At 32.6% G+C, this 27871-nt stretch overlaps 2 protein-coding genes across 2 annotated transcripts; one reads left to right on the forward strand and one right to left on the reverse strand.

Moving 5' to 3' along the window:
* Positions 1-3979: 3979 nt before the first annotated feature.
* Positions 3980-11595, reverse strand: LOC132714678 (uncharacterized). The gene is made up of 10 exons (XM_060697588.1): positions 11306-11595; positions 10664-10782; positions 9626-9800; positions 9121-9229; positions 8416-8670; positions 7585-7688; positions 6977-7076; positions 6338-6464; positions 5637-5720; positions 3980-4236 (listed from the first exon to the last, which is right to left on the reverse strand). The coding sequence occupies exons 1-10, from the start codon at positions 11356-11358 to the stop codon at positions 4109-4111; spliced, it is 1254 nt and encodes a 417-aa protein (XP_060553571.1). The 5' UTR covers positions 11359-11595; the 3' UTR covers positions 3980-4108.
* A 12766-nt stretch (positions 11596-24361) lies between these two features.
* On the forward strand, positions 24362-27104 carry LOC132714679 (uncharacterized). Its single transcript, XM_060697589.1, has 5 exons — positions 24362-24516; positions 25001-25140; positions 25508-25685; positions 26175-26228; positions 26571-27104. Exons 1-5 carry the CDS (start codon positions 24375-24377, stop codon positions 26612-26614), a joined length of 558 nt encoding a protein of 185 aa, XP_060553572.1. The 5' UTR covers positions 24362-24374; the 3' UTR covers positions 26615-27104.
* Positions 27105-27871: the final 767 nt, after the last annotated feature.

Genomic DNA, 27871 nt, shown 5'->3' on the forward strand with positions numbered 1-27871 from the left:
GGAGGATTTTTTTTTTCAAAGAAATAATTCTTGAAAAGAAATTCCACCGCCCCTGAAACTTAGAATTTGTAATTGGCGACCATTTTTTCTTTCGACTCGGATAAAAGATACAACAGAATGTAGGCCTAATACGATAACATTCTTACCTTTAATTTAAACATCGATCCAAAAACCCGCTTAGAATCACATAAACTAAACTTTACTGCAATTTTTGTCTTGAATTGTCAAATTCAAAAGTTCACGATAATTTCAATCAAAGAAAAGTCAAATCGGCAATCAAACACAAGCTACACAAACATGCGTCTTATTTTTTAAACGAAACAATTTGTTCACTTATTAAATAATAATCCGGCGAAATAAAGTAAACATTTACAAGTTCTCAAAGAAAATCGTCTAGCCTGTTTGTTATGATTACATGTATAGTATGACGTGAACATCGATGATGTCATTTGCAATATAAATTATGACGTCACTTCATTTAGTTGGTGCTAAAACTATTCGCTATCTAATTTATTCGTAATTGAAATCGAAATAATAAATAAATAAATTTCGCATATTGATTCAAGACTTGTAAGGGTATGAGATTACATTGTAGAATTCACATGCTGATGAAAATGAGAATATAAGCAATTGAAAAAAGTCGTTAAAATGGGCGGGGCTAATTTTTGATATCAGGTTACTGACGTGATATCAAAAATAATTATCAGGCAAGTGTTATCGGGCAGTTACCATAGCAGTTGCATGATAAAATGGATAAGTGCACATCCCTCACGTCCCCTATTACCGTCTTGAGCGGTACTCAATTCCCAATACTTAATAGTGCTGGCATCAATGATCCCGAAGAACCAGAAATCTATAACAACACTGAAGTACGGGGCAACTTTTTACAGCTGCCACTCGGCAGGATACTATAAGTGCATAATAGTCTTGTAAGTTTGAGAATTTGGGAAAATCTATAACAAAACATTGTCGAAGAAATAAGTTGAAATCTATAACTCAAACAGAGGACAAAAATATATATGTAGTACTGTATTAATTTTGAAACAAATATGATATTTTTGATATTTTAATAAGTAGCTTTTTATCTTCCGCAGGCGGTGTTATGGTAAACAATGCAAAAGTTGTGATGGCTGATATTCCAACAAGCAATGGTGTTATTCATGTGATCGACAATATTCTTTTACCTAAATAGTGATAGAAATTTAATTACGTTTATATATTTTTGAAACATTTATGTAAATATATTTTATTATAATATTTATCTAATAAAACTTGTTACAAAATACGTGTATTTGTCTCTATGTCTTTTGAAAGAACTGTCATAAGAGTCAAACCATGAGTGATGCACCAACAACTGTAGAACAAAAGTAATAAAATATCACAGAATTGAGATAGATAGATAGATACTTTATTTCCTTCAATGTACATGAAGAGCTGAACATATATACAAACATATAACTACAAAAATTAACAAAACAGTTTAACAGCTAGACACAATAATAACATGTAGTCAAATATATAACTGTAAACATAAAGCAATATCAATTTACAGAAAACAGCAATTCAGAAATCAATATTTCTAGAAGCTTACTCATATTTAAGGTAAATAGATAAATATGTAAGCTATAATAACAGACACATAAATAATTATTGATTGATTGAATAAAGGATAGAAATGTATCACAATGTCAGCTCTGTATAACAGCGTTAAAGAATTTGTCAGAATGCTTGTAATTATTTTGTGGAGTACATATAATAATTATCAGTCTTTCTCTTGATATTATTGGTAAATATTCATCCAAAAATATATGATATATAGTAAGAAAGAATTAAAATTTCGTTCTATATGTGAGACAATCTTGTTCGAAACGAAAGTTAACAAGAGACCTCAACTAGAAATACATTTTCTATTGTACTTTTTTTTACAGATTATTAAACCTGTTTCAACTTGATTACTGATTCTAATGTTGTACAATACTTTTCAGATAGTTTAATATTTAATTGTATTGATATCAAAACTCATCTTGCCGAAAACATACAGACTCGAAATACAAGATCAGAAATATCTTTGTTCATTGTAGTGATATGAAGTATAATCTATTTATATAAAGATTTGGCTTACAATATTATGATTAACTTAAGTACGTATACATACATATTGCTATGAGTTAGTTTATTTACAATATAGAACAATCTTATGCAACAGGAATGGGGAAAAACAACAAGCAAACAAACATATAAATAATAACGACGACTCATACGTGTGTGCACATACATAAATTGAAGGTAAAAGGCCGTAACAATATGATTGTTTCATTTTTTACGTCACTGAATAATTAAAGTATACATTGTACTCATACAATATACATTTGTATAATTAGTTCTACACAATTGTGTCAATACTGTGTGTTACCTATATTGAATGACTTTCAGTTTCTTTCAATCTCATATTTATAATGCATTATTTTGAACAAATAAAACTATTGATTATATTTAAAGACATCTTTAAACAGTAAATACATAACTCTTAAGTGGGGTGAACTGCCCATCTCTCGCATTTTCTAGTGTTATAGTGAGGATTTCGTCAAGTTGGCACTCGCGTGTCAACATTATCCACCTAATATAGAAGTAAATTCCGCAAGAATTTATGATATAGTTCCACATGGATGTACGCGGTGTAAGTGATTTCAGGCAAAAGTTCATAATATGATCAAGTAAATTTTCACATGATATTGAGCACAATGGGCAAAGTTCAGCATATCTCCTGGAGACTGTTTTCCCTATAACTGACGATACTACATAGCACATGGGACGTAACTCTGGTGCACTTATGGTAATTGACCATAGTTCAGATGTATTACAAGGTGTTGGTAAGTAATTCACTACGCCCGGTCTTTGTTGCAATAAAGCCTCTGTCCTACCTTGTTTCGATGCTATAAGTACTTGTTTATGTAACATGTGTTTCCAAACATTCTTTGACGGAAATTCACCAGTTCTTACGAAGTTGTTTAACACAGTCAGGAGGTTATATTTTTGTAACAGTTTGTAGGAATCAGGTATAAAGCCAACATATTGCCTGTCGTTGTTTAGAAAACTAAATAACCGATTGAGGAATACTTTCTTTGCCAAGTATCTACATGGAAGGCGGCATAACTGCCCTAGAAACGTCAGTTTCCTAAATTCGACATTGATTTCAATTGAATTCATGTCCAATGCAGCTAAGGTGTATTGCGTGCTTGTGCTCATTGCAAATGGCTGAATAGTTTTTAGACAGAACCGATGCGATTTTTCCAGATTTTCAATATCACTGTCTGTATAATTATTCCATAACTCACAGCCTTTGAGGTGGAATCAATAGAAAAATACGGTGCAGTTTTCTTTTCGAAAACTACAATTAAGACAATGAGATTCAACTACACGTACATGAACATATACTATCCGAACTTCGAAGGATGCAATAAATTTTGGTGAAAATATGAAAGTAGAAAATAAACAACTTGATAATCTTTTAAGCAATTGTTAGAAATTTTCCAATCAATGAAATTACCTGACGGCAGTTAATAGTGATACAACCTATGATGTGCTTATATTTCTGGAATTTCCCCTGTTTGAATGCATGTCGAAAAGTACTGTCACCTCACATTAAAAAGTGCATTTATAACACATTTATTATCTTCAAGTGCACGTGTTTCGCATATATCTTTGTAGTCTTGAAAAATCTGAGTTAGTGTGTTTGGAGGGTATGCGGTTCTGTCTTTGTGTTGAATTTCAACAAAATAGCACCGGTTTCAAAAACTGAAAAAAATGCGTCGGATCACTAATTGATTAATTAAAGGTGCAAATATTATTTCAAATAGAGGAGCATCTTTCATATTTCTAACACACAACATTTCTCCTAGTTTTGACTTCAAAAATTTTATAAGATGCTTTTTAAACATTTATTATTTCGTCTGATGTGGCGTTACATGTCCTGTCACTGAAATTCTCCCGATAACTTAATGGTAAATAAAAAACAACAACAACAAAAACAACAACAGAATGTTCTCCAAAATAAATGTATACATTTAATATTTTCATGTTTATAAAAATCATAGTGGTTAAAATTTTTTCATCGAACTAGTCTTGTCACATTTGTGGGATAGAATCCATAATGTTTCTTTCCGCAGTCGAACTTCCTTGTCCATCCAAACGCAAGTCTGCCGTCAACAGAACAAAACTTCTGCTTGATGTCCATATCTAAAAAACACAAATGATTATTCTAAAATCAAAACTTAACAATTTGCAGGAAAAAGTCACATATAGCCTTTGACATTACGACACTTGAATCAGTAACTATGTACGGAATGCCGTTAGGGCCATCGCCTATGAATGTTTTGATCTGAAACGCGATAGTCGATAGTACGATGGTGAAAACGCGAAATCACGAAACTACGATGGTGAAAACGCGAAACTACGATGATGAAAACGCGATAGTACGATGATGAAAACGCGACAGTACGATACTACGATGATGAAAACGCGATAAACTATCGTGTTTTCACCATTGTACTGTCGCGTTTTCACCATCGTAGTTTCGTGATTTCGCGTTTTCATCATCGTACTGTCGAGTATCGCGTTTCAGATCAAACCATTCATAGGCGATGGCCCTAACGGCTTTCCGGAATGCCGTAAGGGCCATCGCCTATGAATGTGTTAATCTGAAGCGCGATAGTCGATGGTACGATGGTGAAAACACGAAATCACGAAACTACGATGGTGAAAACACGATAGTACGATGATGAAAACGCGATAGTACAATGATGAAAACGCGATAGTACGATGATGAAAACACGACAGTACGGTGGTGAAAACGCGATAGTACGATGATGAAAACACGACAGTACGACGATGAAAACGCGATAGTACGATGGTGAAAACGCGAAAGTACGATGATGAAAACACGACAGTACGATGATGAAAACTCGAAATCACGAAACTACGATGGTGAAAACGCGACAGTACGATGGTGAAAACACGATAGTTTATCGCGTTTTCATCATCGTTCTTGTAGTATCGTACTGTCGCGTTTTCATCATCGTATATTCGCGTTTTCATCATCGTACTTTCGCGTTTTCACCATCGTAGTTTCGTGATTTCACGTTTTCACCATCGTACTATCGACTATCGCGTTTCAGATCAACACATTCATAGGCAATGGCCCTAACGGCATTCCGTAACTATGGTGTAAGGGGTATCCAAAGTTTTCAAGTTGTTTTTGGAGATTTTTTTTGTGTGTTTTTGTTGTTGTTGTTTTTTTTAAGTCGTTTTTGTTTGTTTGGTTGGTTTTTGTTGTTGTTTTTGTTGGTTTTTATTGTGCTTTTTGTTATGTTGTATTGTTGTTGTTTTCTTTCTTTTTTTTCTTTTCTGTTTTTTCGTCTTTAATAATACATCTTGAAAAATGACATCCTGTGTAATGGTTAAAATATTGCATTAACTTCCTTTGAATACAATATAATGAATGTTTGATTTAATAAAAGAAAACAAAAAGCAAAGAAAGGAATACTAAACTTAGAGTCGAAATTTTATTATCAGTGAGTTTGTTGAATCACAGTTACATATTAAGATAATTCATATAGAAAGATAAAGAAATTTCTCACCATGTTTTAACTTGAGCATATCATCTTTTTCTTCAACATTTAAAGTGTAATTTGACCATACATACAGCTCCTCTTGTCTAAACACTGCAATGGAAATATGCCATGACTATCATACCATGACATTTATGTCATAACACTTACACCAAGACATTTATACCATAACATTTATACCACTTCATTTATACTATGATATTATAATTATATCATGATGTTATTAAATTTTATACTTTGGCATTTGTACCATGATATTACACCATGACATTTATACCACAATATCTATACCATGGCATTTATACAATGACATTTATACCATTGTATTTATACCATAATATTATATCATAATATTAAACTATGACATTTATACCATAATATTTTACCATGATATTTATACAATGTCATTTATACGACCATACATAGAGCTCCTCTTATTTTAACTATATATTGAAAAATTACCATGATATTTATACCATTGTTAACAACAATTCTGATAATTAGTTAATAAGTGTCATCAAAATAATGAAATGTTTTAAAAGAAACATAATTACTATCGCTGTAAATTATTTAGTGGTACATACATTCCTGGTATATAACAATGTTTCAAAATTTATTTGCGCTATCATATTTCAAACGGTGTTTAAAAGCATTTTCATTATAAATAAGTATAAAGCATCATCGCATTATGAAATGATGAACATAATTACGTTTTGATTCTCCCTCTAGTAGAGATAAACAACTCTCATGCTTTCGAAATCTCCGCTCATCTTTATCCATGACATAAACGTGTGGGGAAGAGTAGAACGTGTTTCCCAGTACCTCGCCAAGATGTTTCTATTGAAAATAAACATAAATTATCTCAGAATACAAAATATTTAAAACAAACGGTGCCTTGTTCATATCCAAACATGACCTTTTGTGTGATATTGTTAAGTTCTGGACATGTCAAAATTAATGTGATTTTATTCTGTTAAATAATTAGTTAAAAAAAATCATTCAGTTTTATATGTGTATTCTTAACCCATATCCTGCTAAAAATCTTAAATGGACTTGTCCAACTTTCAATCTGGACCAAACCATTTACCGTTTTAGGGAAATTTTCAAAATACGTCTGGATAGTGAATTGTGCAGACGACAAGGACGTAAGGTTGATTTTTGGTCTGCACTGGTCGCTTGGATTCACTTACCGCCAATATTCTTTGTGTTAACATAGTAAAATAATTTTCCCTTTCAGTGATACTTATAATAAGAACAGACCAAGTGTTTTAATAAAATTGAACGACTGTAATAGAGTAATAATGTATCATTCACATATATATAAACATGTGAAATGATAAAAGACTGACCTGATTTATGACTGGATGGAAATACTTCATGCACAAATCTTTGTAAAGTTTTTCCGCCATGATGGCACAATCGAAGTTTCCAATTGTATCGATAAGATCTCTGAAATAAAAAAATGCAGGTCATTTTACAGAAGACATGGTAAAAATAAAGACAAAAGACCCTTAAATTCAATTCTGAAATGGAATACAATAGACAATTATAATGACCATTAATCTAATGGTAAGGAAGTTTTAGTTAAGTGACTACTAGTTTTTGGACAAAATCCTGTGTAAACTACTCGGAGAAAAGTAACTGTAAACTACTCGGAGAAAGGTAACTGTAAACTACTCGGAGAAAAGTAAATGTAAACTACTCGCAGGAAAAATAATGGTGTATACATTCACGGATTTAAGTATGTGAAAACTACTCGGAGAAAAAAAACCCAGTAAAACACACTGACAGAAGCAAGTGTTAGCTTCTTTAAGAAAAGCATGTCCAAACTACTCATGCAATCTGCTCGGGAAAACAATTATTGACCACTCGGAGAAAAAGCACAGAGAGGAGGATGTGATTATTTATTCGTCAACTACTCTGGGGGGAACGTCGAGAAAATCAGGTGTAAACTTACGGAGAGAAACGAGCTGCTGCAGCTATCGTCGTCAATATTTTCATTCCTTCTGTCAGTGTGTCCTCCATCTCTCTCACTATCATGGTTCTTAGATCCTTGTCTAACTGTAAAGTCAAGAGTATATGAATATATAAGTAAAGTAAGTAGTAAGTGGCGAGGAGTTCAACAATTTTTTTTTGGTCATTTTGCGCAATTAAAAGGATTATTCCGGAGGAGGGAAGGATCTTGAAATTTGAACACAATTTATGGGTGCGGACCTACATCAAATGGTTCATAAATCTTGGAAAAAAAATATTTCCAGTCCCGCCGTATAAAAAAAGCCAAAATCTCAGTGCTGTCCCTTTAAATAATGGTACGATTTAGTTGACGAAAACAAATCATTTTCTCATTCTTACGGCTAGATAGTTGACTTGCAAGAGGTTAATCGCTAAATTTATTTTATCTATACAAGGGCCTGAGTACTTTTGGAAAAAAGAAAAAGAAAAACACTTTGTTATGAAGTCGATATTCGAAATAACAGGAATATTGTCCGCTTGACACAACCACGTGGCATACTGAATAACCATCATGTGACGTTAAAGGCGATGTCAAAATCAACTGACAATACACACACATGTTCATTTGGAAACTTTTAATAGCTACAGCTACAGAGTACTACATCTGTATATAGATCATTGCTTATTTAGGAACATCTTTTTAACTGTACAGCTACAACCTTTTACTCTTATTCCTACCATTTTTAGTATAATCCAGCAGACGACAATTTGTATAGATACATGTAGTAAATAGATTTTAATTTCATTGTCAGCTTTTTCAAAAGTAGAATCATACCTTATTCATACGCTCCTCTCTGATTTGTTTTTCTGTTTTGTACAGAGGGTACATCTTCTCTAATGCCAGCTTGGACTTTTCTTTGCACGTGATATATTCTTTTGTCATCTGAATATAAACCTTGTGTGCTTCAAAGCTAGCTTCTTTAAAGCAATTTTGGCTGTCGATATCGTTAGCATACTCGTTGAAATTGTCGGCTGCTGCATTCATCTGTCTGTATGCTTCCATACAATTCCGGTCCAGTTCCTTGTATTCCTACTCATAAAAAGTTAGTAAAAAATAAAATATAATATAACATGTATTTTTTTATGAAATATACATCGTAATGGTTCAAAAAGCGTTATTAAAATTCGTTCAATGTTTTGGAAGCGGAGGCGGCTAGAAGACTCTTAATTGCTTGTACATTGTACTTTAATATATATATTATAACATTGTATTAGATAATTGGAAACAGATACGCATTTGTATATCTTTATGAAAAGCTTTTGAAACCTGTAGAAATTCTATCCAAAATTATACATAAAGATCCGGAAACGTTGATGAAATATAAAACAACCAATGTAAGTGGCTTTATTTCAAACGATGCAACTTTATATAGATTTGCTTCATTAATTTAATATAAATTACTTTTAACAATATAACTTTTATCAATGGATAAGAATTGTCAGCACCTGTGTATTAAAATAAGTTAGAACAAAGGCTTACCTTAATAGCTTTCCTCAAGGATTCAAGTGCTTGCTCGTGTTTATGGCAGATCTGTGACAATTTCCGGAACAGTTTCGTACATGTGGTCATTTCTTTTTTAGGTAAGAACCTATATAGAACAAAATACAAATGCTAGAAATATATCATTGTATTTAACATAAAACAAACGCATTCAGTTTTAATGATTTTAGTTTATATAAATTGACCTTTAACCTGCTGTCGGCAATAAATTCTACCAATGCGACCAGTGCAGACGAAAACCAGTCGGTACATTCGTGATAATGGTCTGAACTATTCGCTATTCAGTTACTATGTGCAGTCAATAGATAATGTAGGAAATTGCCCTAAATTCATGAATGATTATGTCCAGATTGAAAGATGGGCAAGTCCAATTAATAAATTGAAAAGGTGGCACAGGCAGTTATCTCATGCAATTTAATATGTGTTTCTAAATTATCAAATTTAAAAAACAAAGACCATGGGATAATACATGTTCTTTACTTACGCATCATCTTTCTGTCTTATTCTCCTCAAATTGTTTAATGAAGGGTTCGAACCCTTTGAATCTCCTTGGTCATGTGGTTCAAGCCAATGGTCAATGTTACCCTTGTCACGTGACATATGGTATTCAAACGCAGAATCCTTCAGTAAATCAAATGCCTCGTTTAAAAGGGGGACACCTGTAACATAATATCACAAGTTTAGAAAAGATGTGGCGTGGCCTCCGAATTTACAACTATAAACAGAAATATATTTGGACAGCTTAAATGAAGAGTCAGAAGAATTTTGACTCAAAGTAAAGTTAACACTGATTTTCCTTTCCCTTAAAATAAAATTTGACAATAAGAAAGAAAGCCGCACAACTGTTGAAAAAAATACACATGTCGACAGAAAATAATATTGAATATACTTTTAAAAGAATAAAGAAAGTACATGCACTATTATTTTCATAGATAAATCAATATTGAATAAAAAGACTGCAAACACGAATATACTCAATTATAAACGAAATATTGATGAAATAAAATACATATTTTAATATTCCGCATTTTCATCGTAAAAACTTTTTATTCAATGCAGTGAAACATATTTTACGTATTTTCACTAGTATCTTCCCGGATTGCATTTTTCTAAATTCAGTTTATAGAAAAAAATTAAAAGGAAAGTTTTTCGGATGGCAATTTAGGTCTAAAAGAGAAAAAAAACGGAGCAGTAAATACGAGATTCATTTTCATCTCGTGGTATAAAAATACATATATTCACTCGTGGCTGCCGCCTATCGTGAAATGTTTATCTTCATACCACTCGATGAAAATAGATCCCGTATTGATAGCAAAAAAAAAACTTGAATATCCTGTAAGATTGATAGTGAATAAAGAAATTTCACATACGAACAAACTCATAGATTAATGAATATTAAAAAGAAAGTGCACACGAATATATTCCAAAAGGATTGTTACTGGATAATGAAAAGAACAAAAGCAATTAATTATACTGTAGTTTAATGATAAATATTAAAGATAAAAGAATATGTTGCGGTTACCCCTAAGTGGCGGGAATTGTGTAATCCTGGTTAATATTTTTGCTGTTGGATCTTTTCCTTTTGTAATTTCATCCGCAAAAGTTGCACACAACTTCCGAAACTCAACAAACCGATTGGTTCTACAAATTAAAGTAATTTAACATACTAGAACACTAAATAGATAAAGCTAATAGAGAATTTCTGTTTGCTGTCAATATTGAAATGCCTTAAAGTATAAAATGTACATGTACATGGAACAATCATTGATATCATAAGTCAGTGGGATATATTCTATATCAATATTAATAAATAATAATAATAATAATAATAATAATAATGATGATAAGAAGAAGAAGAACGTTAGTATTATTAAGAAGAAGAAGAAGAAGGAGAAGAAGAAGAAGGAAGAAGGAAAAGAAGGAAAAGAAGGAAAAGAAGAAGAAGAGAATAACATTAGTATTAAATAACAATACAAATAAGTTTATCAAATGGCACTGAGGATAATTTTATTTGTAGCTTCGAAGATAAAATCTTGTATAACAGTTGTAAGAATGAATATGATTTTGTGTTCACTTCTCACAAAGGAATATGAAAATTTCATTCAGAGATCAAATTTCCTTCATTGATTTTCTGATCGGCAATGTTATAAAAAGATAAACTTACATCAGTGTTCCGTTCCGCGAAAAAACAAATGTAGGCTGATATATTGTATCCATTCTAATAGTTTCTTGTTTGTAAAAAAAGATGACAGCTGATTTAGCTGCAGTTCTTCACAAAATGAAGTCTTTAACTGATTTGGTCGTTAACGTAATGACGTCATAAACGTTTGTGCGTAATGTTTGAATGACGTCGTTAACGTCGCATCATCACACACTCGACGAAGTGATCTCCCTTTCTTTGTTCAGGTTACTATACAGATCAGGGGAAAGTAAATGATGTGCATACAGTTTGGCATCGTCAATAATTTTAACCTTAAATTCTGGTTTAAAAGAACCAGTATATGAGAAGCAAGTTTGCCCCTTGATATTGTCATAGTTTAAGCAACCCCCAAGATGATTACATATGACAGTAGAAGTGAATTTATTTTGTGACATGAACAAAACTTTGAAGTTTTAAATGAGTTACTTCAATGTTTCAATGTTGTTGTTGGTTTTTCTCTCACTTTTTGTTTTCTCTTCAATGTATTTAAGGCACGTGCAAGTACGTGGAAAGAACCACGATCTTTTCATATATTATAACTTCCTCATTACAATGAAGCTCAAACTGGTCAAAATATCACAGACAATAATGAGCCGCGTCACGACAAAACCAACATAATGCGTTTGCGACCAGCATGGATCCAGACCAGCCTGCGCATCCGCGCAGTCTGATCAGGATCCATGCTGTTCGCTATCAGTTTCTCTACTTGTTAAAATGTTTAAAAGCGAACAGCATGGATCCTGATCAGACTGCGCAGATGCGCAGGCTGGTCTGGATCCATGCTGGTCGCAAACGCAATATGTTGGTTTTGTCGTGACACGGCTCCAATGATTTGTTACATTTATCCATTTAAGCTAAAATCGTGAAGTTCAAAACATGAATTCATAAAGTTGAAGTCATGATGTTTAAATCGTGAATTTGTAAAGTTGAAATCGTGAATTGATGAAGTCGTGAATTCGTGAAGATGAACCCGAGAATTTAGTTTTAGTTTTCAGTTTTTATTAAACCAAGGCATGTAATATACAGCTGGTTATAACAAAAAATTGAACACAAAAATGGTCAAAAGTTAACTAATAAAAGAATACTTTTATGACTAGCTAAATAATCGAAAATAGATCATATGTTTAGTTGCAACAAGTAAAATTCAAGAAAATTTAAGAAGTTGAAATGCCACCAATGGTCATTCGTATTAAAGAGCTTACGTCCAAATTTGCATTTACATTCTGTGAAGTATATGTAGATCGGTAAAAAAGAAGCGTTTAATTAACCAAATCACCCTTAAATGTTAAAATAAAGATATAGACAATACACGGTACGAAATGATTTATATCTATTTTCTAAATTGAATTTTACAATCAGTATGCTTGTCTTAGATTTGAAAGTAAAATGTAATGTTTTGGTTCGAATGTGCGCCCGCGTCTTTTTGTCTGTCTATTATATTCAACTAAATTATTCTAACATGCTGAAAAATTCTCAAAGTTATTTACATTAAATTTTATTGTATATTCAATAAAACGCGCTATAAATTCATCCGAATATAAAACGCAAGTATAAGGGAATTTATCTTTAAATATATGACAATGATGTATAGAAATTTGCTTAAAAATGAAGTAATGTTAAAATGTTGGAAAAAGTTATTAAAATCTATAAAATCTCACTGAATATGTCTTTTATTGAATAATCGAAGAACAAATTATGTTTGGGAAGCTGCATTCCCTATTCGTGGTCATGTTAATTTGTTCCTTTTTTAAAAAAAAAGGAACTGCAAGTTGTTTTTTGTTGATATTAAGTATTCATACTTTGTTCACCTTAAGTATGTAGTGTTTTAAACGTAATATGTATTTTCTTTGCGTACTCAAAGAATGTTTATTCCACATTTAAATACAGACTGTATAGCAATTAGTCTTTTTTTTTATAAAATTGAACATAATATATCTGTAAAATTCACTTGTCCATTAAGTACACGGTAATGTATATTTTATTAAGTGAACAAGAATAATTGATGTCATGAAATATGTGATTGTTCGATCTTACACGCATGTCAAAGTTATCATATTTTACAATGTCGTATGAATGTATGAAAATGTGACTTTCATATAAATGAAAAGTTTACTGGTGATTGTTGAATATATACGGAATATTATGTTGTAGTATCTTTCTGAGGCTCTGTATTTTGCTACGAGCAGCGGTGGAAAATTGATATCTCGCGAGACCGGAGGTTTCCAAATGCAACGTAATACAAATGTAAGATCGGAACCAACGTCAAAAATAGTCCGGCACTTCAATATATGGAACCGTATTTGTCACTAACATAATACGGAAATTTCTATCCGTTGAAGCGTATTTGCGCTTCAATATTTGCGTGTATTTTAGGGAGAAAATTTATAGGTATATAATAAATACGGAATATTATGTTGTAGTATCTTTCTGAGGCTCTGTATTTTGCTATGAGCAGCGGTGGAAAATTGATATCTCGCGAGACCGGAGGTCGAGCGAGATATCAATTTTCCAACGTTGCGAGTAGAAAAATACATAGTCTCAGAAAGCTACTACAACATAATTTTCCTTTTATTATATACCTTTTCGTTTTATTCAGAAAATGAAATGTAGTTGTCAAGAAATAAATTCATGACTGACGGATGAATACGTAATTCTTGCAAACTGGCCACGCCTTTACTAATTTTGGTTCCCGTTTCCAAATGCAACGTAATACAAATGTAAGATCGGAACCAACGTCAAAAATAGTCCGGCACTTCCATATATGGAACCGTATTTGTCACTAACATAATACGGAAATTTCTATCCGTTGAAGCGTATTTGCGCTTCAATATTTGCGTGTATTTTAGGGAGAAAATTTATAGGTATATAATAAATACGGAATATTATGTTGTAGTATCTTTCTGAGGCTCTGTATTTTGCTATGAGCAGCGGTGGAAAATTGATATCATGCGAGACCGGAGGTCGAGCGAGATATCAATTTTCCAACGTTGCGAGTAGAAAAATACATAGTCTCAGAAAGCTACTACAACATAATTTTCCTTTTATTATATATGATGAATGGGGGGGGATCCACACCCACTTTGTTTACATAATGACGTAATCATGTGTACACTTAAACAATAGAATGGGTGACACAAATGTTTTAATCCCGCCAAAAAAAAAAAATGGATGCCTTATTAGATTTGAATAAAAAATGGCGCTGAATAACAATAGAAAGCTTAGCACACAAATGTTTTAATCCCGCCAAAAAAAAAAAATGGATGCCTTATTAGATTGAAATAAAAAATGGCGCACTGTTCTTCCATAACAAAAGAAAACGAAACATAATTGTAGGGGTCACATAAATATGGTCTAAAGTACACAATAGAAAAATGTTACCATAAAGGATTAACTAATTCGGTCAAAATATACAAAGGAAAACTATAATCAAATTATTGGTTTAAACTATGAAAAGAAAATTAGGACAAAATATTATTAATAAGTCTAGACCAGCTGTGGTCAAACTCATCTAATAAGCTACTTTAGTATCTAGTATTTCTTCTTCTTGATATTGTATTTTACTATCATCAGAAAAATGTAAAGTTTAATCAATTGTTTACATAATGACTTAAGAGTGTGTACTTTATAACAATAGAACAGGTAACACTCCAAAAAGAGCAAATGAGCAACCAAAATGAGCATATGAGCAACTAAAATGAGCGACTGAGCAAGGAAAAATGAGTAAATGAGCAATCAAATGAGCAAATGAGCACCCAAAACGAGCAAATGAGAAACCAAATGTGCAAGTAAAATGAGCAATGAGGAACCAAATGAGTAAGTGAGCAAGTTAAATGAGCAAGTTAAATGAGCAAATGAGCAACAAAAAAGAGCAAATGAGCAAGTAAAATGAGCAAATGAGCAACCAAAATGAGCAAATGAGCAATTAAATGAGCAAATGGGCAACCAAAAAGAGCAAATGAGCAAATGAAATGAGCAGATGAGCAACCAAATGAGAAAATGAGCAAGTGAAATGAGCAAATGAGCAACCAAATTAGCAAATTAGCAAACAAAATGAGCAAATGTGCAACCAAATGAGCAAATGAGCACCCAAAATGAGCAAATGAGCAACCAAATGAGCAACCAAAATGAGCAAATGAGCAACCAAAAGAGCAAATGAGCAACCAAAATGAGCAACCAAATGAGCAAATGAGCAACCAAAATGAGCAAATGAGCAACCAAAATGAGCAAATGAGCAAGCAAATGAGCAAATGAGCAAGTGAAATGAGCAAATGAGCAACCAAAATGAGCAACCAAAATGAGCAAATGAGCAACCAAATGAGCAAATGAGCAAGTAAAATGAGCAAATGAGCAACCAAATGAGCAAATAAGCAACTAAATGAGCAAATGAGCAAGTGAAATGAGCAAATGAGCAAGCAAATGAGCAAATGAGCAAGTGAAATGAGCAAATGAGCAACCAAAATGAGCAAAAGAGCAACAAATGAGCAAGCAAAATAAGCAAATGAGCAAATAAAATGAGCGACTGAGCAAGCAAAATGAGTTAATGAACACCCAATTGAGCCACTTAGCAAGCAAAACGAGAAAATGAGAAACGAAATAAATTAGTTGGGAGTATAAAAAGGAGAATTGGCATTAATTTTGCCATTTGATCGCTTAAAATAATGGTATTCACATGTCTTTTGTGTTATAAAAAATTCAATAAAAAGTACAATTTAAATAGGCATTCGCATCTCAAACATAAGAACAGTATGTCTGAAAATAATATCAGCGATGGAAATACATCAGATGAGGAACCAAATCGTAAACCTTATCTATATAGAAACATTTTCGATCGGTTGAGACCTAATAGATCCAAATCTCATCATTACGAAGAAGACGATGACAGTGAACAAGATAATGACGATGAATCTTCTACTATAAGGAATGACAATGGCAAACAATATGATGATGTTAACAAGGACAAACATATTGACATCTGGAAGTATTTTACAGAGCTCACATATGAACAAGGAGATGACGTTTTAAATGAAACAGCCAGTAAAATGCGTAATGAAGACCCTGATAGCTCTCTTGAAGAAATAAGAAATAAAGCTTTTGAAAAATTACGCTCCGTGTATCATAAAGCATTCAGAGAAGTTTATTTGGATTTTATTGGAAAAATGTATGCACTTCAGCGCAATCCTACACATAAAAAGATCATGGGAACTGTTAAAAGATTGAGAGAGAAAGATAATTTCGAAACTGATGAAGCTATACAGTATGCTGTTAAAAAAAGAAAATTTATGTTAGAACGTGTTATGGACAAGTACCCATTACCAGAACTGGAAGAAACACTTGATGATGATGATGATGATTATGATGATGATGATGATGATGATGACAGTGAAAAAGAAACTAGTAGTGATAAATACTGACATTTTATCAATAAATGAACAAATTATTAAAGACATGTGAAAGTTTATATTATTTATTCATATTTTGGAAAGACAAAAGGACAAATGTTAGTGTGGTACATTATGATTGGAACATTTTTTTATCATATGCCAAATGCGTTTTATTTTAAATATTTCTTTTTGTAAATGCAGTCTGTAATAAATAAATTAAACTGTATTATTAGATCTTTGTTTTATTTTGTTTATAAATTTATGTATATCTTTTTCTTAAATCGTCCAACTAATCCATGTTGCGCCTGGGTGTATTTAGTTGAAATTCAAAGAAAGTTATCTGGAAAGAGAAATCTAGTCAAGGGTATGTGAAAACGTGACATAAAAATCTATCACCAAATAGCTGTTTTTGCTCTGATGATATTTTTGAATATTAAGTAAAATCCATATTACCACTTCAAGCATGTCAGGAAAATAGTTATACTGTGGCAACTATAAGGAAGAACTCGTTTTTAATGGTGGACAAGAAGTGAGTAATTTAGGGACACACCTGTATACAAAGGGCTTACTTATTGACATGAAATAAAAACTTTTAATTATTGTTTCTTTCTGTTATCAAGTCATAAAAAGGACCAATGTTTATCTTGGCGCTGACATCAATTTCACAGATGTTAAAAATCTGACGGTTCATTGCTATACAAATTCCAAGGTGATGACATTATCACTTCAGTGTTGAAATGTAAGATTTAATTGGTTTCTTCGTTCTGGCAATTAACAGCAGAAAATGCTTAATCTTTGCTAGATCAAAAATATAAAAATAAGAATGTGAATAAAAAAAAGTTTCAGTACAATGTATATAATTTTAGGTTGTAATTCCTATCCTCGCTTAAAAGTGGTAAATCAAATCATTTAAAATTTCTCCATTGAATAAATGAATGTTCATAACTGATCCGAAACATCGACACAGAAAGGCGTCCCTTTGTGGATTTATTACCTGGTTGAAATATATGTTACATTTGGGGTCATACTGGTCATACATACTTAAAGGATTGTTTGTTTTATCAGGTAACCACATTGTCTGGTTAAGAGTTTAAACCATAAATATGATAAAAGCAAGATTTACTAGCTGGTAAAGAAAGATTTATTTTCTTATTAAGGATTATTCATTGACAATTATTGTTTTGTTTTATTCTAATGAGTTCTAAAGATACATGTAGGTGTTGAAACCATTGACAAAACAGGCCTCATTATATTATAAGAAAACAATAATTGGGTATGAATTCTAAATAAAAGGTAACTTGTTTTGTATGTATCCCACCTGACTATCAAGTTTTATCAAATTTACTGCTTTAGAAATACACAGTAAATTAATTAGATCAAGCATTGTATGAACCACAGAGAAAGTACTTGCCTTCAATGAGAGGTTGAATTGCTGGCCTTGGATGTGATGCGTAGTAACTTTAATGAAGAGAATTATATACAAAACAAGTGGCATAGGTTTGTTTCTTGTCAACATGTGCAAAAATATGACATGTCAATTTTTGGAAAAATGACAAAACAGGCCTCATTATATTATAAGAAAACAATAAATGTAATTTTGCATTTACATGTATAAGATTGACTTTTTGGAGTGTTACCTGTTCTATTGTTATAAAGTACACACTCTTAAGTCATTATGTAAACAATTGATTAAACTTTACATTTTTCTGATGATAGTAAAATACAATATCAAGAAGAAGAAATACTAGATACTAAAGTAGCTTATTAGATGAGTTGACCACAGCTGGTCTAGACTTATTAATAATATTTTGTCCTAATTTTCTTTTCATAGTTTAAACCAATAATTTGATTATAGTTTTCCTTTGTATATTTTGACCGAATTAGTTAATCCTTTATGGTAACATTTTTCTATTGTGTACTTTAGACCATATTTATGTGACCCCTACAATTATGTTTCGTTTTCTTTTGTTATGGAAGAACAGTGCGCCATTTTTTATTTCAATCTAATAAGGCATCCATTTTTTTTTTTGGCGGGATTAAAACATTTGTGTGCTAAGCTTTCTATTGTTATTCAGCGCCATTTTTTATTCAAATCTAATAAGGCATCCATTTTTTTTTTTGGCGGGATTAAAACATTTGTGTCACCCATTCTATTGTTTAAGTGTACACATGATTACGTCATTATGTAAACAAAGTGGGTGTGGATCCCCCCCCATTCATCATATATACCTTTTCGTTTTATTCAGAAAATGAAATGTAGTTGTCAAGAAATAAATTCATGACTGACGGATGAATACGTAATTCTTGCAAACTGGCCACGCCTTTACTAATTTTGGTTCCCGTTTTCAAATGCAACGTAATACAAATGTAAGATCGGAACCAACGTCAAAAATAGTCCGGCACTTCCATATATGGAGCCGTATTTGTCACTAACATAATACGGAAATTTCTATCCGTTGAAGCGTATTTGCGCTTCAATATTTGCGTGTATTTAGGGAGAAAATTTATAGGTATATAATAAATACGGAATATAATGTTGTAGTAGCTTTCTGAGGCTTTGTATTTTTCTACGAGCAGCGGTGGAAAATTGATATCTCGCGAGACCGAAAGTCGAGCGAGATATCAATTTTCCAACGTGGCGAGTAGAAAAATACATAGTCTCAGAAAGCTACTATAACATAATTTTCCTTTTATTATATACCTTTTCGTTTTATTCAGAAAATGAAATGTAGTTGTCAAGAAATAAATTCATGACTGACGGATAAATACGTAATTCTTGCAAACCGGACACGCCTTTAGTAATTTTGGTTCCCGTTTTCAAATGCAACGTTATACAAAGCTAAGATCGGAACCAACGTCAAAAATAGTCCGGCACTTCCATATATGGTACCGTATTTGTCACTAACATAATACGGAAATTTCTATCCGTTGAAGCGTATTTGCGCTTCAATATTTGCGTGTATTTTAGGGAGAAAATTTATAGGTATATGATAAATAAAAATATCTTGGTAGGGATCATTTGAAAAATGTGGCCATCCTTTTTTCTGAATGTTAGGTTATTTTCTGGTTCTTTTGGGATTTCTGAATTGACTTACTTCATTATGTAGATTGGATGTTGCTTTAGCCGGTGCTAAGGAGCGTGAACAATGTACTTGTATTGTCTCTCGTGTGCAGTCACAATAGAACATGGCGTCCGTGGTTGAGTGGTTAAAGTTTTTGACTTCAAACCACTTGTCCATCACTGCCGTGGGTTCGAATCCAGCCAGGGCATTCGGATTCTTATATGTGAGGAAGAGCCCGATTCCTTTTTCTGTTTTGCATAACTCTCGAAGAATCTTACCGTTGCATAATTTCTGTATATAAATGCACTTTCTTACCCCTTCTATCGTTTGAAAAGTACTTTTGACACAAGTTATCGATATATCCTCTTCAAGTCTTATGGGAAATTATGCTTTCCGGTGCTAAGGGTGGGGGAGGCGTCAAAGATTGCTTTTTATTGACTCTCTTGAACAGTCATGAACCAAGCCTGCGATTATCGTTTAATTTGAAACTCTCAATGAATCTTATCTTTGAAAAATATCTAACAATTATATTAGTACTCTTTCAGACAAATTCCACCATTTGAAAACCTTTTAAGAACGAATTTTTTAGACTTGTTTTTTCACTATGAAAAAATATCGTTATAGATGGCGGTGCGTCAAAGATATTGCACTTTTTAAAATTTTATCTCTTTAAAAGACTTACTCAAAATTAATTTTCAAAATTAATTTTTGATTTTCACTCAAATAACATTGTTATTATGGTTTTTGAGGGATCTCTGCCTAATAGATCCATTAACTCCATATTCCTCTTTTTGTACAGAACTTGTGTTACCCATTGAAAGGCAAGTAGTATTAAAATAATAGTGCACCTTCTTACAATAATGCATCAAGTACAGTTTCATATTATTTTTGTGGAAAAAAAATGAAATACATGTACTTGTGAAAGCAACAGGATTTTCGAAAAATCGTGTTGTGGCGACAAATTCGAATTAATTTTGTTTCTGTTCGAAGCATTGATTTCAAATTTAATCTTTTCGTTTGAATTAAATTGATGATATGCTTCGTTTCTTAATGTACCTTTTACTACCCCCACAAACACCTCCCCTTCTCGTCAATGTCCGGTTCGATTTGTTGTTGGAGGCTGCCTTCTTTGAACGGCGCTCTCCCTTTAATGATCTTTTTGTATTCGAATTATCTGAGTTATCTAATAAATAAAATGCATACTTACTTGAATATTTTAAATTTCTTTTTTAATTACCTATCGATTTATACCTATATAAATTACTAGAGAATTCTTGCTGTTGTCGGCGGAAGTTATCAATTCAAAATGTCATTTAAAAATGTAGTTCAGCATACATGTACATGTAAAGCATATTGTTATGATAAAATGAAAAGAAATGAATATGTTTCAAATGACAACTGACAATGGGGCGAAAGTAATTAACGGTTTAGTTAATCAGTGAATCTTTGAATACTATACCCTGTTTTTATTTTCTTTCTGCTGAAACCGAAGGTGATAATATATGAAAAACAAAATCAACAGGGAAGGGCAAGGCACACTCGTGCATTCTGGCCACGCCCATTACTGTTGGTTAATAATGATTGCATTTTGAAATTGAAATCCCTTTAACATTGAATGGACTGATGAAAATTCAGGGAAAGAAACATAGCAGGTTAAGGGTTAATATGATACATCCACTTTTTGGTTGCATACATAATTTTGTCTGGGATTATAAACCTTACTAGTTGCAAACTCCGGTTACGCTACGGCCAGTATCCTGTAAGGGGAGATCACTGTGTGGGAGTTTGTAGCTGACTGGCGTTCAGTGTTAAAACTTTGAAGGTTGATTGCATCAATTTATATAGTATATCAATAACAGGTCATAGAGTTAGCAAAGGCCTTTATCAATGTACGCATGACTTCAACCTTGAATGAAGAATGACCCTCAGAAAGACACGTGACCTTACTCGAAGATAAGACATACCAGACAACAGATAAAATGACATCAGACATGACCTATCTATATGGTCAAGTCAAAGATAAATCATTTCTAAATAAAAGTACATTTATCACATGACAAAAACAACGTATAACGTACTTTCAGGCAAACAATTTTTCTGCAAAGAAAGAATAACTCGAGATACTTGTATGCAATCATCTTGATGTATACGTAAATAATAATGTTCCTCGATATACACGTATATAGTAATATTCCTTTCGATTTACATGTACATGTTTATAATGATGCTTCTCGATATACAAGTAAACAATCATGTTCCTCTATATACCCGTATGGACACGTATAAAATCATGCTCCTCCACATGCACGTATATAATTATATTCCATGATATACACGTATATAATCATGTTCCTCCAAATGCATGTATATAATCATATTCCGTGATATACACGTATATCATTTGACATAACAAAGGAATAAACAACTAGATGTAGCACTCACAAAAACTAATTTACAGGATTCTTTGTTTCAACTAATAAATGGAAAAGAAAACCTAAAAACTTAAAAATGCGACAACTTTTTTATTTAAGACCTTTTGCAAGGAAACTGTAATATCAATGTCAAGGTATTCATTGTTCACACGTACCTTCCCAAATCTCATAAATTTATTAATGTTATGTTTAAATATTGAGCACAAATGGACCTTAAACATATATAAATGACCCGCGCCATGACAAAACCAACATAGTGCGTTTGCGACCAGCATGGATCCAGACCAGCCTGCTCATCCGCGTAGTGTGAATAGGATCCATGCTGTTCACTATCAATTGCTCTACTTGTAATAGTGTTTCTAAGCGAACCGCATGTGTATTGATCATACTGCGCGAATGCGCAGGCTGGTCTGGATCCATGCTGGTTGCAAACACACTTTGTTGGTTTTGTCATTGTTTGGCGCAAATATTATTTTCCCGAGATCGCTAGATGTCTCTTCACTATAAACAATAAAAATTTAAGCTTCAAAGGTGATCAATCTAAATAGGCTTTTATTTGGCCTTTTTTAAAAACAAAATTATCGTTCTGATCTATCAAATCTTCTTTGATCTACCTCTTTAGTCATAAACATACTACATTTAGGAGAACTTATCTTAATCATTTAAATTCTATAATTGTTTTAATTTAATTCTAAATGAATTTCTATTAATTGTTAGTTGAAATGCTTGAAAGGTTTATGAAATGAAATAAATAAATTATTATTCAACCGGTGCAATTCATTTTCTATGTCTATGTACAATAATGAGACTAATTGCTGTACATGATATAACTTGCATATCTTAATTTAAACGAAAACGAACCCCTTAATCTAATGAACATCAACTCCTTGTTGGTTTCCTGTGCAAAAAAGTTTACCTTTGATCTCTCAAGTCTAAGCATTTTCATTGGTCAGTGTAGAAAGGTTCTTTATAACATCTGACCCTGAACTACTAGAGGTCTGCCCCATTGTCAGAGACGAGACACGCTTGTACCTCTAGGATACGCCTACTTTTTACCTCGCGTTCATACATACATGTATTTCAAGCCCTAATAAGGATATGGCAAAAGGAGATCCTTTGAGAGCAAGGAATACAAAATTGAAATTTAATAAATTTAATAAATTAATTTGAAAATTTAAATTCAAAATTTCAGACTATGATTGAATCTTTTCATAAGAGATAACGTAAGGTGCAAAATCTCACACATCTCTAATTTATGAATAAATAATGATTTAATGAAAATTATGTTATATAAATCTGTAATTTGTAATATATTACTACTCTATTAATAATTGGTTATGTGGTCTATAGTTTGTATCCCTCCACACCCCTAATATCGTATCCTCCCACAATCCTAGATTCAAATCCCTCAAAATCCCTAGCATCACCGCATACCTCAACATCCTTAATACACGCGCAACATCGCTCCTTAAACAACCCTGGCATCGCATCCTTCCACACTCCTAGCATCGCATCCCTCAACACCCTTAATACACGCGCAGCATCGCTCCTTAAACAACCCTGGCGTCGCATCCCTAAACATCCCTAGTATCGCATCCCTCAAGACGCCTAACATCGCAACCCTCCACAACTGTATCATCGCTGCCCTTAACACACCTAGCATACTTTCGAAACACCTGGCATCGCATCCATCAACGCTCCTAGTATCGCATCCCTTCTGAAGTCACGCATCACATTCCTCAACACGCCTGACATCGCATCCCTCAACACGCCCCATCTTATCTTTCAATATCGCTAGTATCGCATCCCTCAACACCCTTAGTATCGCATCGCTCGACACGCCTAGTATCGCATCACTCGACACCCCTAGTATTGCATACCTCAACAACTCAAGCATTGCATCCCTCAACACGCCTAGTATGGCATCCAATATCTTTACGCACTGCATCTCTCAACAGCCTTAGAATCGATTTACTTTATTCCCATCACGTATCAAACTATCATAGTTTTTTAATGAAGTTATGTAGCAATTGTTTCAATATTTCATTGAGCATATGAACATATTTACAATGTTCTTTAGCCACATTTATGCTGCCATAAAACATCAACATTATAATGTGTTAAAGATTTAATGATTACCTTGTTTATTTATAGAGGTATGTTGGAGAGCAGTTTAGCAGCTCTATTTGTCTTTGCCATTGCAACGTGTGCTAATGCTGCAAGCATCGGAACAAAGCATGGCAACCAACCAACTCTTCTAGACACGGTCCACGGTATCGTCAATGAAATCATTGCTCAGGGTATGTCAAACACATTGTATAGTCACGTTGTTTCCAATTGCTTTAATTGTTGTTTTAAACGATATAATAATATACTTTATATATAATTTAGATGCAAGCACTGTGTCAAGCACAAAGGACAATTCTCTGATCTTATGGACTAATTTGTTTTCTTTTTTATAAAAAAAATACTTAATTTAGTCTAAATCTAACAATTACGAAACGTTCAAATAAGGATCAGTAGCGACTGACCACTTAATTATTTGACTTACATAGCATTTGGCTCCATTCTTTTACGGAAGGAACTGCAACAGAATCTGATATGACTGCAGTGTTGACAATCAACTTGCTAGGCTAGGAGTTTTGTGGTCATTTCTTTGTTATTTAAAAGGGATTTATTCAAACTAAGTTCAATTGCAGTGTTCTTTCCTATTAATTTGTTGGTAAATGAGAATAACGTTAAGTTATAATTAAACCACTTTTTGGTGTGTCATTTTTTCTTCAGCTAGTACCACGCCAAGACCGGTGCCTGGTAAAATGAACGTATGTGAGAACCTTTGTCCAAAATGGTGCCAGAAAATTGAAGGAATTGATAGAAACTTTACAAACTGTCATTATATGTGTGGCAATTTGTGTAGCATCAAGGTATAAATTTCTTTTTCAATCATATCTCCAGTTAAGCAAGCAATTATATGTTCTTTAAGCCATTCTGATATTGAAAGGGTGAATATTTCTTGCGCGTTATAAAATCTTCGTTATTATGTTACAGTCACGAAATAGCTAATGTAAAACATGCTATAGAAACAGAAAGAAGTGGAGGAAAGTTCAGAGTCATTTAACTACAAAATGTATTTGTTTCCATGCAAATTGGAATGTCAGGATTATATTGCCAAACAAGGATATCAATACAAATGAATTTGAAATTAATTTTAAAGTTCTTCTTTTCATGTCAAATAAAAGATCACCAGTACAATTTCATAAACATCAAATGTTTTGAATGATATATTTGCAGACGAGACAAACCAACCCATTTATTGGAAATTTGAAATTCGAAGTTGTTCCAAGCGAGTATGATTTCGCTCGATATGACTTAAATCAAGACAAACACATTTCAATCCGTGAGTTTGCACACGTGGAAGGCATTCCAGTTGACGAGGCGGTCGCCTTCTTTAACTTTTCAGATTTCAACAGTAAGTTTTCAGATAATTGATTGCATGATTCTAGCAAAGTATACATGTGATGTATATGTTCGTGCCAGCTTTTGTATTTTGTTGTCACTAACGAAATTTACAATTATCAGTTTTAAAGACAGAAATTTAAAATTGCCTATATCCATATGTGCCTAGCATACTGGACCTTTTTACAGTTCCATGGAAGTTGGATCACTAGCCATCCAATTGCTAAACTGTGATATTCATATATATTCACTGGTTGACCTGGTTCACACAAAAAGAACAAATTGTTTTCTTTGTGATACTATTTAAAGTAGTTGACCTTGACACAAACCTTGACACAAACAGAAATGGTGGGTCTGAATTATTCACTGCTTAACCTGGAAAATAAAGAACCATTACCATGCAAATACCTGAAAAGAAATAGATCGCTTTAGAAGAAGAGACTGATTCGTATAGTCAATGTGATTTGATATTTACTTGTAACGATATTTTGCTTCTCTTTAGATGATGGTTTCATTGATTCAGATGAATTTCAAGGAGGACCGTTAGTGTTCACGGGTAAATTTTATAACCGATTTGTCAGTAAGGTACAAAGAGTATTGATCAAATTGATGAATTTATTATTAGTTCGTTATCGATAAAGTAAACTTTATTTATAAAGTATTTTAATTCAAGATGATCAAATATTGAAAATTGTATTTCAAAGATACCATGTGTATAACAAGAATAGTAATATTAGTGTGTTCTTTTTTCTTTTCTGCTAAATTAACGTTCGACATTATTCGATGTATATAGTTTCTTAACGTTACGTTCTATGAAGTGAAACAACAACATTCATTTAAAGTTTTGATGCCGGTTAACTTTATATTATGATCATTCATTTTCATTTCTTTATTTCAGTACAAATGGCGTCAGAACTAAGTTCCATCACCATGAGTAAATAAACAGTGTAAACAATAACTGCGCAACAGTTTATTTCATCTATAACGCTAAATCGTAAAACAATTTAATGATATATTATTCTGCTTATATTTGATAAATGTGTTATCACATTATTAAGATAGTGATGGGATCAGAATTGTATCCCCTTGACGACAAAATAACACACCAAAAACATTTTTAGCACATGTATTTTCTAAGTCAAATAGTGTGTAATAACTTTACGTAACTTTGTCATTTCATATCAAATTCCTAACAAAATTAATATGAGAGTTTTATTCTTACAACTTTTATTATAAAATTGTTGCATAATCAGTCACGTGTTAGTTCTAAGTGAAAGAAGATATACTTTAAACATTTAGTTACCATTATTCCATACTAGCTTAAAACCCATATCACAGTTCACTAAAATGAATTAGTCTACTAATTGAAAATGTCTGTTATTTATTTGCCAAATCAACAAAGTAATTAAGAAAATAAAATAGAACTTTTAAACATGTCTTGTTGCTTTTTTGCATCTTTTTGCATCAACCTTTGAACATACATGCAGTTGTTGCCTATTATAAATAAGGGAAGTAATGACCAGATGCGTTGTTGAAAAGCGATATATTGCCTTCTTTCAACGTCGTTACTTCTTGCACATTTCCCGGCCAAACAATATCAAAACGTGTAAAGATATAGTTCGGTGCCATTGATCATATTAGATAATCAGAACAAAAAAACTTACAAAGTAAACTTTTACAATGAAAAGTTGGCAAAGATCAGTACATGCGTTCAAACACATCGCTACAAAAATACTTATTGATAAAGCACTACATCAATGTCGCAACTAAAATAAAATGACAACTTTTCACATATTCTCGAAGCCTGAACTAAGGGATGTCGACAGGTAAGGATACGAATTAACCTCAATAGCAGACTTTAAATAAAAGGAAACATTTAATATGGAGCTTTATATGGAGTGAGAAAATTGCAAATTCGGTTTGATTGATAATTTTGGTGCCCAAAATGTTTCCGATGGTATAGTGAGGCTGGATGTTGTCTCACGTGGATGATGTCCTCTCCCATATTGATATTATCTCTTATATATTATAAAGTGGCAAATCTGATTATTACCCAGTCACATTCCATCATTGCTGAATGCCGAACCTAAAACTCTGTAATTGATTTTATTTTAAAAAGATAATCTGCAAAAATTAAAATGACGCCCACCATAGAAAAATTAAAAAATGTTGCAGGGCCCGGGGTTTGACGGGCGTTCT

Source organism: Ruditapes philippinarum, unplaced genomic scaffold (assembly GCF_026571515.1).
Source record: "Ruditapes philippinarum isolate M1 unplaced genomic scaffold, ASM2657151v2 ctg9986_1_1_1_1, whole genome shotgun sequence".
NCBI lineage: Eukaryota > Metazoa > Mollusca > Bivalvia > Venerida > Veneridae > Ruditapes > Ruditapes philippinarum.

What these genes read in the sequence shown, in the direction of transcription:
- LOC132714678 (XM_060697588.1), bottom strand. Translation starts at nt 11,358, where the DNA reads ATGGATACAATATATCAGCCTACATTTGTTTTTTCGCGGAACGGAACA. An exon ending in CCTTGAGGAAAGCTATTAAG is followed by an intron (nt 8,671 to 9,120) that starts GTAAGCCTTTGT and finishes TTTTATGAGTAG; the next exon opens with GAATACAAGGAACTGGACCG. An exon ending in TATGCTCAAGTTAAAACATG is followed by an intron (nt 4,237 to 5,636) that starts GTGAGAAATTTC and finishes TGTGTTTTTTAG; the next exon opens with ATATGGACATCAAGCAGAAG.
- LOC132714679 (XM_060697589.1), top strand. Translation starts at nt 24,375, where the DNA reads ATGTTGGAGAGCAGTTTAGCAGCTCTATTTGTCTTTGCCATTGCAACG. An exon ending in CAATGAAATCATTGCTCAGG is followed by an intron (nt 24,517 to 25,000) that starts GTATGTCAAACA and finishes TTTTTTCTTCAG; the next exon opens with CTAGTACCACGCCAAGACCG. An exon ending in GCAATTTGTGTAGCATCAAG is followed by an intron (nt 25,141 to 25,507) that starts GTATAAATTTCT and finishes ATATATTTGCAG; the next exon opens with ACGAGACAAACCAACCCATT.